Source organism: Plecotus auritus (genome assembly GCF_963455305.1).
Source record: "Plecotus auritus genome assembly, chromosome: 4".
NCBI classification, from domain to species: Eukaryota; Metazoa; Chordata; class Mammalia; order Chiroptera; family Vespertilionidae; genus Plecotus; species Plecotus auritus.
Window position 1 is genome coordinate 175,653,817 of NC_137775.1, and position 13,237 is coordinate 175,667,053.

At 39.9% G+C, this 13,237-nt stretch overlaps 1 protein-coding gene across 1 annotated transcript in view; it reads left to right on the forward strand.

Moving 5' to 3' along the window:
• The window catches only part of HDAC9 (histone deacetylase 9), a gene marked incomplete at its 3' end in the record, with an annotated part of 846,383 nt that overhangs the window by 645,201 nt on the left and 187,945 nt on the right, over positions 1 to 13,237 (forward strand). Inside the window, exon 18 of the mRNA XM_080665383.1 lies at positions 11,077 to 11,184. Within this exon, the coding sequence (XP_080521509.1) occupies positions 11,077 to 11,184 (108 nt within the window). The remainder of the gene's footprint in view (positions 1 to 11,076; positions 11,185 to 13,237) is intronic.

The window sequence follows — 13,237 nt, forward strand, 5'->3', positions numbered from 1 at the left end:
ACTATCTTTTTCTTCATCAGTTTATAATGTTTTTCATTATCCCCAAATGAGTGAGATCATGTGGTATTTTTCTTTCATTGACTGGCTTATTTCACTTAGCATAATGTTCTCTAATTCCATCCAGGTGCCTACAAATGGTAGTAATTCCTTCTTTTTTATGGCAGCATAGTATTCCATTGTGTAGATGTACCATAGTTTTCTGATCCAGTCATCTGCTGACGGGCCCCTAGGCTGTTTCCAAATCTTAGCTATTGTAAATTGTGCTGCTATGAACATAGGGGTGCATATATCCTTTCTGATTGGTGTTTCTGGTTTCTTAGGATATATTCCTAGGAGTGGGATTACTGGGTCAAATGGGAGTTCCATTTTCAGTTTTTTGAGGAAACTCCATACTGTTCTCCACAGTGGCTGCACCAGTCTGCATTCCCACCAGGAGTGCACGAGGGTTCCTTTTTCTCCGCATCCTCGCCAACACTTGTCGTTTGTTGATTTGTTGATGATAGCCATTCTGACAGGTGTGAGATGGTATCGCATTGTCGTTTTGATTTGCATCTCTCGGATAATTAGTGACTTTGAGCATGTTTTCATGTGTCTCTTGGCCTTCCTTCTGTCTTCTTTCGAAAAGATTCTATTTAGGTCCATTGCCCATTTTTTTGTTGGATCTTTTATCTTCCTTTTATTAAGTTGTATAAGCTGCCTGTAGATGTTGGAAATTAAACCTTTATCAGTGATACCATTTGCAAATATGTTCTCCCAGACAGTGGGGTTTCTTGTTGTTTTGTTGATGGTTTCTTTTGCTGTGCAAAAGCTTTTTATTTTGATGTAGTCCCATTTGTTTATTTTCACTTTGGCTTCCATTGCCCTAGGGGCAGTATCACTGAAAAAGTTCTTTTGGCATATGTCTGAGATTTTGCTGCCTGTGGATTCCTCTAGTATTTTTATGGTTTCCCGTCTTATATTTAAGTCCTGTATCCATTTTGAGTTTATTTTTGTGTATGGTGTAAGTTGGTGATCTAGTTTCATTTTTTTGCATGTATCTGTCCAATTTTCCCAACACCATTTATTGAAGAGACTCTCTTGACTCCATTGTATGCTCATGCCTCCTTTGTCAAATATTAGTTGTGCATATTGGTTTGGGTCGATATCTGGATTCTCTATTCTATTCCATTGATCTATATGTCTGTTCTTGTGCCAGTACCAGGCTGTTTTGAGGACAGTGGCTTTGTAATACAGCTTGAAATCTGGTATTGAGATCCCTCCTACTTTATTCTTCTTTCTCAGGATTGCTGTGGCTATTCGGGGTCTTTTTTTATTCCAGATGAATTTTTGGAGAGTTCTTTCTAGGTCTGTGAAATATGCTGTTGGTATTTTAATGGGGAGTGCATTGAATCTATAGATTGCTTTGGGTAGTATGGACATTTTGATGATGTTGATTCTACCAATCCATGAACATGGTATGTTCTTCCATCTGTTTACATCTTTCTCTATCTCTTTTTTCAGTGTCCTGTAGTTTTCCGCATATAGGTCTTTTACCTCCTTGGTTAGGTTTATTCCTAAGTATCTTAATTTTTTTGGTGCGATGGAAAATGGGATTGCTTTTTTAGTCTCTCTTTCTGTAAGTTCACTGTTGGTGTATAGAAATGCCATAGATTTCTTGGCGTTAATTTTGTATCCTGCTACCTTGCCGAATTCATTTATTAAGTCTGTTAGTTTTTTGATGGAGTCTTTCGGGTTTTTTATGTACAATATCATGTCATCTGCAAATAAGGACAGCTTTACTTCTTCTTTTCCAATCTGGATGCCTTTTATTTCTTCTTCTTGTCTAATTGCAATGGCTAATACTTCCAGTACTATGTCAAACAGGAGTGGTGAGAGTGGGCATCCTTGTCTTGTTCCTGTTCTTAGGGGAAATGGTTTTAGTTTTTGCCCATTGAGTATGATGTTAGCTGTGGGTTTATCATATATAGCTTTTATTATGTTGAGGTATGATCCTTCTATTCCCACCTTGTTGAGAGTTTTTATCAAGAAAGGGTGTTGGATTTTGTCAAATGCTTTTTCTGCATCAATTGATATGACTATGTGATTTTTATCTTTCAATTTGTTTATGTGATGTATCACATTTATTGATTTTCGGATATTGTACCATCCTTGCATTCCTGGGATAAACCCTACTTGGTCATGGTGTATGATCTTTCTGATGTACTGCTGGATCCTATTTGCTAGAATTTTGTTGAGGATTTTGGCATCTACATTCATGAGGGATATTGGCCTGTAATTCTCCTTCATTGTGTTGTCTTTATCTGGTTTTGGTATTAGGGTGATGCTGGCTTCATAGAAAGAGCTTGGAAGTGTTCCTTCCTCTTGAATTTTTTGGAATAGTCTGAGGAGGATAGGTTTTAGTTCTTCCTTGAATGTTTGGTAAAACTCTCCTGTAAAGCCGTCTGGCCCCGGGCTTTTGTTTGCCGGAAGCTCTTTGATGACTGCTTCAATTTCTTCCATAGTTACTGGCATATTGAGCTGTTTAGATTCTTCCTGATTGAGTTTTGGAAGGTTATATTTTTCTAGGAATATGTCCATTTCCTCCAGGTTGTCCAGTTTGTTGGAATAGAGTTGTTCGTAGTATTTTTTAACAATCCTTTGTATTTCGGCGGGATCTGTTGTTATTTCACCTCTTTCATTTCTGATTTTGTTTATTTGGGTCCTCTCTCTTTGCTTCTTGGTGAGCCTGGCTAGAGGTTCATCAATCTTGTTTATCCTTTCAAAGAACCAGCTCTTGGTTTTGTTGATCTTTTCTATTGTTTCTTTGGTCTCTATGTCATTTATCTCTGCTCTGATCTTTATTATTTCCTTCCATCTGCTTACACTGGGCTTTTCTTGTTGCTCTTTTTCTAACTCTTTGAGTTGTTGGGTTAGGTAATTTATTACCCCTGTTTCTTGTTTTTTGCAGTAGGCTTGTAGAGCTATGAACTTCCCTCTCAAGACTGCTTTCGCTGTGTCCCATAGATTTTGGATTGTAGTGTTTTCATTGTCATTTGTTGCCATGATGTTTTTTATTTCTTCTTTGATCTCTCTGGTAACCCAGTCATGGTTTAATAGCATGCTGTTTAGCCTCCATGTGTTTGATTTCTTTGGGTTGTTTTTATTGTAGTTGATTTCCAGTTTTATGCCACTGTGGTCTGAGAAGATGCTTGATATGATTTCTATCTTCTTGAATTTGAAGAGACTTTGCCTATGTCCCAACATATGGTCTATCTTTGAAAATGACCCATGTGCACTTGAGAAGAATGTATATTCTGTGGCTTTGGGGTGAAATGTTCTGAAGATGTCAATTAATTCCATCTGGTCTAGTGAGTCATTTAGGATTGATGTTTCTTTGCTGATTTTTTGTTTAGAGGATTTGTCCAATGGTGATAGTGGGGTATTAAAGTCTCCTACTATGATTGTATTGCTGTCAATCTCTCCCTTGATATCCTCCAGGAGTTTTTTTTATGTATTTGGGTGCTCCTGTATTGGGTGCATATATGTTTACCAGAGTTATTTCTTCTTGTTGGATTGCTCCCTTTAGTATTATGAAGTGGCCTTCCTTATCTCTTGTTATGTCCTTCAGTTTGAGATCTAATTTGTCAGATATAAGTATTGCTACCCCAGCTTTTTTTTTCAGTTCCATTTGGCTGGAAAACCTTTTTCCATCCCTTCACCCTCAGTCTGTGTGCGTCTTTTTTTCTGAGGTGGGTTTCTTATAGACAGAGATATATGGGTCATGTTTTCTTATCCAATCCATTACCCTATGTCTTTTGATTGGGGCATTTAATCCGTTTACATTTAAAGTTATTATTGATAGGTACTTATTTGTCGCCATTCCTATTCTTTACACCTGTGTTCCTTCTTTGCTTCCTATTTCTTTTTTTTTTACAGCAGGCCCTTTAGCATTTCTTGCATTGCTGGTTTGGTGGTAATAAATTCTCTTAGTCCTTTTTTGTCTGTGAAGCTCCTGATTTCACCTTCAATTTTGATTGATAGCCTTGCTGGGTACAGTATTCTTGGATTCAGACCCTTCCTTTGCATGACTTTGTATATTTCATTCCATTCCCTTCTGGCCTGATGAGTTTCTGTTGAGAAATCAGTTGCTAGTCTGATGGGGGTTCCTTTGTATGTAACTTTCTGTCTCTCTCTTGCCGCTTTTAAGATTCTTACTTTGTCGTTGGTGTTTGCCAATTTAATTATAATGTGCCTTGGCGTCGGTCTTTTGGGGTTCATTTTGCTTGGGACTCTGTGAGCTTCTTGGATTTATGTGGGTTTTTTCTTCTCTATATCAGGGAAATTTTCTGTCATTATTTCTTCAAAGAGGTTTTCTATTCCTTGCTCAGCTTCCTTTCCTTCTGGAACCCCTATTATGTGGATGTTGTTTTGTTTCGTGTTGTCCCAAAGTTCCCTTAGGCTCTCCTCCTGCCTTTTAATTTTTTTTTCTAGAAGTTGCTCTACTTGGGTATTTTTTCCCATCTTGTCTTCTAGCTCACTGATGCGGTCCTCTGCTTCTTCTAGTCTACTCTTGATGCTTTCTATTGAGTTCTTTACAGCAGCGATGTCATTTTTCATTTCTTCTTGGTTCTTCTTCATTTCCTCTTGGTTCTTGCTCATATTGTCAAATTTGTCTTCCATTCTTTTCAGCCACCTTATGACCATTTCTCTGAATTCTTTTTCTGGAAGGTTGCTTGCTTCCATTTCGTTTACTTCCTTTTCTGGTGATGCCTGCTTTTCTTTCATATGCGGGCTGTGTCTTTGTCTCCCCATGGTCTCTCTTCTCTGGGTGTCTGGTTATGTAGTTCTCTCTCTCCTTTCCGTGGTGGAGTGTAGAGCTCCTCTGAACCCGTGTGTTTGCGCCAATTGGGGAGCGTTGTTCTGGTGCTCGCAGCTGTTCCGTGGGTGCCACAGTTGTGGATTCTCAGGCTTCCGATAAGCTCTACTTTCCGGTTCCAGATGGCGCAGACTCCGCGTCCAAGCCAGCAGCTCCGGGAGGGGACCCAGCCACAGTGGGAGCTGCCAGGTCAGGGGAACCCCGTCTAGCAGTCTCCCACCTTCTTCTGGAGTTCAGCTGTCCCCCAACTTGCCAACAAACACTCCTAGTGCGACCCTCAGCTGTTCTTTCTTTCTGCTCCGGGACAAGGCTCAGAACACGTCTGTCTATTCCGCCGCCATTTTTCTGTTTCAGATTTTAATTCTGGCAATAAAACAAGGCCTCTGTGGACAATTACTGAGCAGATTACTAAAGCTAGCTTCAGGTTTTGTACATTCCTTACATTGACAGAAATATTGAAAGTTGAAAGCATACTGTTTTTTGGAATAGTATATAAGCAAAAGCTTGGTAAACATTCCAGATGAATTCTGAGGGAGGCAGTAAGTTGCATATTGCTAAATTAGTTCTAAAATACAGTTATATATACCTAGCCATGTATGAAGCCTATCCTTAGGGACTTCTGCCCCGGATCCTGACTAGAATTTTTTTCCTGTCATCCAGCAGAGTAAATGTCTGACTTTGGAAATGAGACATAATACTACCCATGTTCACTCCATAGGTGTGATAAATATGCTCTTTCTTTTTTTTCCCAAAGACACTAATCTCTATAATTAATAATATATCAATCTCTTTGAGTTTGAATAGCCTTCTTTTAGTTTTAAAATTCAGTCTTCCAGATCAACTTATTGTTGGGCACAGTCTGCTTAGGCAATTGTTCTGTCTCTCTGATTCTTCTTCCAAGATGGCATTTGGGGATTTGAGGGAAGGTTAGAATCCTGATGGGATTGTTTGATACTCAGGTTGTCCTCTGAATATTCAAGTTTTTATGGCAATCTCATTGTTCCACCTGATGGTTTCTGATTTGAAAATCAGCAGCTGATTTTCTCCAGATTTCTAATTTCACTGCAAAAAATGGATCTTGATGGGGTGTCCAGCTCCAGCAGCTTCACCTTGGCTCTTCTTGATGCTGGGGTCCCCCTGAGCTTCCCCTGTGGACCCTTTTTCACCCCAATCATTATTAGTCCATCAGAGGCTCTCCCATAGCATACCCTAAGGGGATTATGGGAACTTGAGGCTTCCATTCATACCACACAGGACAAGTGAGCATCTTTGGAGTGCTTCAGCCTGACCTTCCACTTACACTACCCCATAGACTTTTTATGTGATGCTGGAAGTTTAGTGTAGACATGGACTTCAAAGCCCCAGGTATAAATAGGAGCAAAGACTTGCTCATTATTTAATCAGTTTACCTAACACAGTTTCCTCTTTCTGGGATTGCTCCTTTATCACTCTCTGCTCCCCTGTTTTCACTGCACCTTTTTGCTTTGCCTTTCTCCAATCTCTCAGGACCAGAGAGATGGCTTTTGGCTCTTTCTTCCTCTAGTCACATCCTGTCTAGAGCCTAGGTCAGCAAGCCCTGTGCCTGGTTGTCATAGATAGAAAGCGGCTCTTTCTCTAAACTATCATTTAGAGAAGCAGTCTTGACGCTATCACTAGCCTAGGGCTATACTCTGAGGTCTCCAGGTTTAGTTCATAATATGTAAAGGATTTGGAGGGGAAAATTCTCTTTCATCACAAGACCTGGATTTTTAGGTGCATCGATACAAAATACTTTTTCAAGTGTTAATTTCTTTATTTTTCTTTTATATCAATCCTAATCTCCCTTTCAGCTCATGTACCACTTCCCCCTAATGCACACTTACATGTGTGTATACACACATACACACACACTCATCAGGCAGAAGAATGAACCAGCAGACAGACTGAAGAGAAGTAAATGTGGTGCATAGAAAAAACAAAGATAAAAGCACATAGATTTTTTTTTCCAATTATAGTAGTTCTGGCTTTAAGAATTTGTCTTGCACTTCTTAACAACTGAAGCAAGGTCTTAGTAACCAGCTAGAGTAGTCAGCGGTGTTGCTTTCTGCTCCACTATGATTTCTTTCCCCTTTCTTGGCCTAAAGTATTGCAATTTACATTATTTTCCATATCCAGAGCCAACTCTGTGACACTCCCTTAATATCTCTACTTTCAACTTCCAAATGCTGGAGCACCTGTCTTCTTACAGTTCTAAGTCCTTCTGGTCTCTACTTCCACAATTATTGTACTGCTGCCTCAGATTCTTAATCCTGTTTTTATGTGTTCATCTGAGTGGAGTCTTTCTTGCTCTTCCCGTTTTCTTTCCAACCTATTAATATCCCATTCCATGCCAGGAACCACTATCAGTCGATGGAGGCAACTATCCTCTCTTACCTAGTTTAGTTTTTTTCCTTACTGATGGCAAATCTTGGCAACAGTTGGAATTAGAGCTCTCATATGATTTTCTTCTTGACACTGTCACTAATATAGGGAAAGGTTTTTGGCAATCTCTACAGCAATAAGAGGGATATAAGGGGAGGAGAAATACATTTTACCATTAAATATAGCAGAAAGTAGATTTGAGAATATCTTCTAGCAACAGGGATTCTAGAACCTTTTTTCAAAAAACCTTGTGAGCTATTATTAAATTGTAGCATGGCAAATACACGTGGTTAGCTTTTTGGTAGCTAATGGCCCTGAAACACCATTTGGAACATGATGTCTTGGGAAAATATGCTTATAATTTGATTTATAAACAAGCTTTTGGGATATAACCTTGCTCTGGACTGCATTGTGTTCCCCCCCAAATTCATATGTTGAAGCCCTAACCCCAGATGTGATTGCATTTGCTAGGACTTTCAGGAGATAATTAATGTTAATTAAGGTAATAAGGGTAGGGTCCTAATTTTATAGGATTGATGGCCTAATAAGAAGAGGAAAAGAGAGCTGTCTCTCTTTACTTGCACTCAAAGCAGAAAGGCCATGTGAGGACATGGTGAGGAGGCAGCCATGTGCAAGCCAGGAAGAGAATTAAATCAGAATTTCAAAGAAAAATTGACTTGGCTGGCAATCTGATGTTGGACTTTCTGTCCTCCAGAACTGTGAGAAGTAGATTTCTGTTGTTTAAGTCAATGGTATTTTGTTATGGCAGCTCGAGCTAATACAAACCTGTTCATAAATTAATAATTGAATACAGTTACCATTACTATATTTCATTCGCAAAATTTGATCATTATTACCATTTAGTTATAAGCTAAATACTAATAAAACATACATTGAAATGGTATTTAGATAAATGTTTCTATGTTTAAATATCTATCTATATAAAAGCCTAAGTGACTGGAATGCTGGAACAACCGGAACGACCGGTCGCTATGACGAGCACTGACCACCAGGAGGCAGACGCTCAATGTAGGAGCTTCCCCCTGGTGGTCAGTGCGCACGCACAGCCAACCTCCTGTAGCCGGCCAACTTCCCCTGGTCCCTCCCCATGCCAGCCAACCTCCCACAGTCCTTCCCCCTGTCCAGCAGGCCCCAGCTGGCAGCCGTCAGCTGGCAGTGGGCAGGAAGGCCCCGGCCGGGGGGAGGGGCCATGGGAGGGAAGGCCCAGGCTGGCAGCCAGAAGGCCCCCATTGGCCCTGTTCGCCAGCCATGCCTAAGGACCCCACCTGTGCACAAATTTCGTGCACCAGGCCTCTAGTATATAAATAAATGGATGACAAATCCCATAGATTCCTGAAGAGAAGCTGTTTAGGGATAAGCATAAACTTTGGATGTGGTCAAAACCTCAAGTATCCATTGAGCATCTATGTGCCCAACACTTTTTCAGTCAAAAACCTTATCCTATTAGAAAAGTAAACTTCATACTGTAACCCTTAGCACCCATTACATAGTAGATACCCAACAAGTGTTAGCTGAATTTTAAAAAATATGAAAATTTTTATTAGTAAAGGTTTATACACAAAAATTGATGGCAGAGAGTATTATCTCTCCAGGGATACTTTCAGGAAGATAGAAAGATATGGACAGGAAAGTGGATGTCAGATAAACCTATGTGTGGCTATCTAATGTCCCTTATTATTATGGTTAAACATACATTGTTCTCGGCTGTTGCAGTATTTTTCTAATCAAGTGTAGTGTTTATAACTTTTTGGAAGGAAATTTTTTACTGCTTAAAAAAAAAAAAGAAAATTTACAGTATATTCCACTATCAAGTAAAAAGGGTTTAGGAATTATTTGTGGTTTTGAGTTACCCATTGTCATTTTGGCTTATTGGTTTGTTTTATGTTTGCTTCTCCTTACAAATAATTTTAAGTCAGATTAATGAGAACTTTTCATGACACCTGTAGCTCTATAATAGTTGGAAATTGGTTAAAAACTGTGCGATGCCATGTAAATATTGGTTGTTACTTCAACTTAAGCATCTTCCACAAGGCTAAATCCACATGAAGCTCAAATAATACTTATTCAGTAAAAACAATGAAACTTTCAAATTGAGGACAAATGATTAGGTTTCAAGTGTCCATTTGATGATTCCTTCACTTTTTAGCTGACAGCGTTGACCACGAAGGTGTTGACTAGGACTTGGCTGAATGTTCTTAGAAAGCAAGGCTGTTTCAGCAGCGTGGTAGGATGACAGGGGCTGCTAGGTCAGAGGTCCGTGTGAGGGTCCTTGGGCCTGCTGAGGCCCTCTCTAAGCCACACTGTGCTCATTCAGTAAACACGTGCTAGGCATTACAAAATGGGTGTAATGGTAGCTGAAATAGGAGCAGCTAACATTTGCTTATCACTTGCTTATTTAATCCTCACCTAAATCATATGCTGATGGTACTTTAAAAAGTTGCCATTTCACAGGTAAGAAAGCCAAGGCACAGCGACATTCATTAATTAATTGCCCAATGTCATTCAGGTTTATGTCCGCCATGATTTCACCCTGACAGTTTAACTCCAGAAACCTCTGTCTTCGCCACTCTACTGTTGTTGAGAGGATCTGAATTCTCTATTTATTTCTGTATTTATTATTCTCATTTATTATTTATTTATCCATCATTTTTGACAGAATGGAGGTTGGTAATTTCTCCTGAGAAAAGGCATGTGAAAAATGCCTGGAAAACTGCTTAGTGCATTGTGAATATGTCTTGTTATTTATTTATATCATTCAGTCTCTTTAATTCTTTATAAATATCTTCTTTTTGTGTGGGATTTCCCTTTTTTGACCTGTTTGAGAAGTCTTAATATTTAAATAGTCACAAAAACTATATTGTATTACATAGTCTTCAAGTATTTTTGCCATTTGATACTATTATTCTTTATATTAGGAAATATTTTGTACATAAAAATGTAACATATATGGTAATTATAAACTACAACTATAGCGTTTTTCTTGTCCTTGTTATGTATGTTCCCTTATTGCACATCGTTTTATAGTAGTCAATCCAAAATATTGGTTCATGCTTTTGATAACAATGTTCTCTAGAATAGAAGCAACCATGTATTTTAATGGCCTCTCCAATTTTAATAAAACCATTTGCACTAAGACCAACTGCCAAACTGTACTAAATGTTAGAAAATTTAACCTTACACTTTGGCAAACAGATTGCTTCTTGCATTTGAACGCTGAATATTTTAAGTGTGAGGACCACACACCTTCTGTTAGTTGGAGAACCTACTGTGGTTACTACTTCCTACTCACTGATTGCTATTGCTACCTGCCCAATAATTGTCTTTGGCTCTTTGTAAACCTGCAGCCAGAAAGGTATTTGAATTTTCCCCCTCTGGCACTTGCAAATCCGATTTTTATGTATAGCTAAGTGCTCTTAGCTTTTACTCTATCTACGACGGGGGCCTGGTTTCTAGCAGGCCTGTAACGACGCCAGATCTAGCCTATGTAATGCTGTTTGTAATGAGAAATCTAAACAGGGAATGGCAGTGAGGCATGGCAGGAATGTGTTTCCATTGGAGAAGTCAGTGTAGAGAGAAAATATAAGCAAAGCTGTGTCCAGAAGGCCTTTTCAGCTGGCCAAGACGGAAGACTAATGTTATTGTACATAGGCTATTACTGTGCCAGCCCTTCCTCACGAATTTGCTTTCTCTCTCTTTCCCCCTTTCCCCCACCCCCTCCCCCTCCCTTCCTCTTTCATCTATTCCTTCTCCTTCTCCTTCTCCCTCGCTCCTTCTGTGGGCTCCGCGGACTGTTTGCTCAGGTGGACAGTGACACCATTTGGAATGAGCTGCACTCGTCCGGGGCTGCACGCATGGCTGTTGGCTGTGTCATCGAGCTGGCTTCCAAAGTGGCCTCAGGAGAGCTGAAGGTGAGGTCTGGGTTGCATTAAGTGTGGGAAATCCAGAGAAGAAGCTGAAACAGAGATGTTGTTGTTTGGGAATTGTGGGGAGTGTGGTGTGGTCGTAAAAGGAAAGGGGCAGAGGGAAGAGGGCAGGGAGATGGCCACTGAGGTGTGATAACAGCTAGTGTGTAGGTAGGGAGTAGCTGATCCAGCTCCAAGGGCCGTCCTCTCCTTAGGGAAGCTCTGCGGTCAGGGCACACTGTTGTGTTTTTAAGAGCATAGAAATGGTGAGTAAAGCTATGGCCCAGGTTAAAAATACCCAGTCTATACATATCTGTTCTGCCCTCCTGGGATTTTCTTTTGAAGTGATTTAAAAAATATGATTACTGAGTACTATGTATAAGCTCAGAATACCACCCAGAGAGAAGGGGGGATGGTGGAGAAAGGTAAATACCAGACGGGAAGGATTGGGAGGAAGGAGGAAATTGTTGATTAGAAGGGTAATGATCCAGAGTATGTTTTTCCACGAAAGAACTTCAAAAATGAGCTACGCTTTATTGTTCTTTTCTTTTTTATGGTCTCTTCTTTTCTACATCATATGAAAAGAACAATGTCCAAACCCAACGATTCCCAGTCTAAACAATTTATAAAAACCAGAGACCTGACAGACGTTGACATTTTATTTGGTATTTTAACAGTGCTATTTAAAGGTATGCTGTGCATCTTGAATGCAGTTGCCCAGTAAACTTGGTTGCTTCTAACATGGCTTTTTAATACACTAGTTTACACACTTTGTAATGAAATCTGGGCACTGATGGACTTGATATTTTTAGCAATTGTGGAGTTTAAGGGAACCATATTGTGATCAACAACATAGGTACTGTGAACTTTGTTAATCTAAAATAAAGTCTCATTAGGATTATTTTTTTTCTTTTTTAAAAAATTGAATTGAATGGGGTGACATTGGTTAATAAAATTATATAGGTTTCAGGTGTTACAATTCTATAATACATCACGTGTATATTGTATTGTGTGTTTACCAAGGATTATTTTTCTTTATGTCTAATGAATTATTATTCTATTTCACCTGACTATTCCACTTGTGATTAAAAATTAAGGTTAGGAATGTATACTTTATAATGAATTATATCTCCCAGAAGTCTTTGCTCTAACTTTTTAGGAAGTCAGGATCTACAGAAATGTAATTTTGATAAGGTAGGCTATATTAAAATACATATATGCCTCCTGGGCAGTTGGCATGATTAGCATCAGGCCATTAATAGGATACTTCCTACTCAGTCTTTACCTTTGGTAATGAGCTATTGAAAAGAGGAAAGGAGCTCGGCCTGGGTTGCTCAGTGGTTGAACATTGACCTATGAACCAGGGCGACATAGTTTGATTCCTGGTTAGGTCACATGCCTGAGGTTGCGGGCTTGGTCCCCTGTGGGAGGCATGTAGGAGACAGTCGATCAATGATTCTCTCTCATCATTGATGTTTCTATCCCTCCTTCTCCCTTTCTCCTTGAAATATATATATGTCCTATATAATAAAAGCCTATAGTTAAAAACGTCATCACAAGATGGCTGCCACAAGATGGCCACATGCACAGAGGAGGCAGGGCCCAGTGGCTGCTCCGCACTGTGAGGCCTAGGGGTCCCACGGCTCTACATGGTGCAGAGGAGGCCGCCCCAGCATCTCGGCTGCCTCGTGTGGAGGAGGCGGGTCCCGGAGGAGGAGGCGGGTTGTGGCAGGGGAGGGCAGTTGGGGATGATCGGGCTGGCAGGGTCCCAGGTTGGAGAGGGTACAGGCCAGGTTGGGGGACCCCCCCATGCATAAATTTCATGCACCGGGCCTCTAGTATATATAGGAAAGGACTCAGCCATATGGAGAGGTTTTGGCCATCTCACAGTAGCACATTAGCAATAAATCTGTCTGTTGGAGTATGTTACTTGTAGCACTGGGATAAATTGACTTTTTAAAAGAATAGTATTTGAAAGTCTTATTTTCAAAAGAATTCAAATGACAGAAAGCAGCCAGGCCACAGTATTAGTTTTTAAACGACTGTGCTGGCATCGATA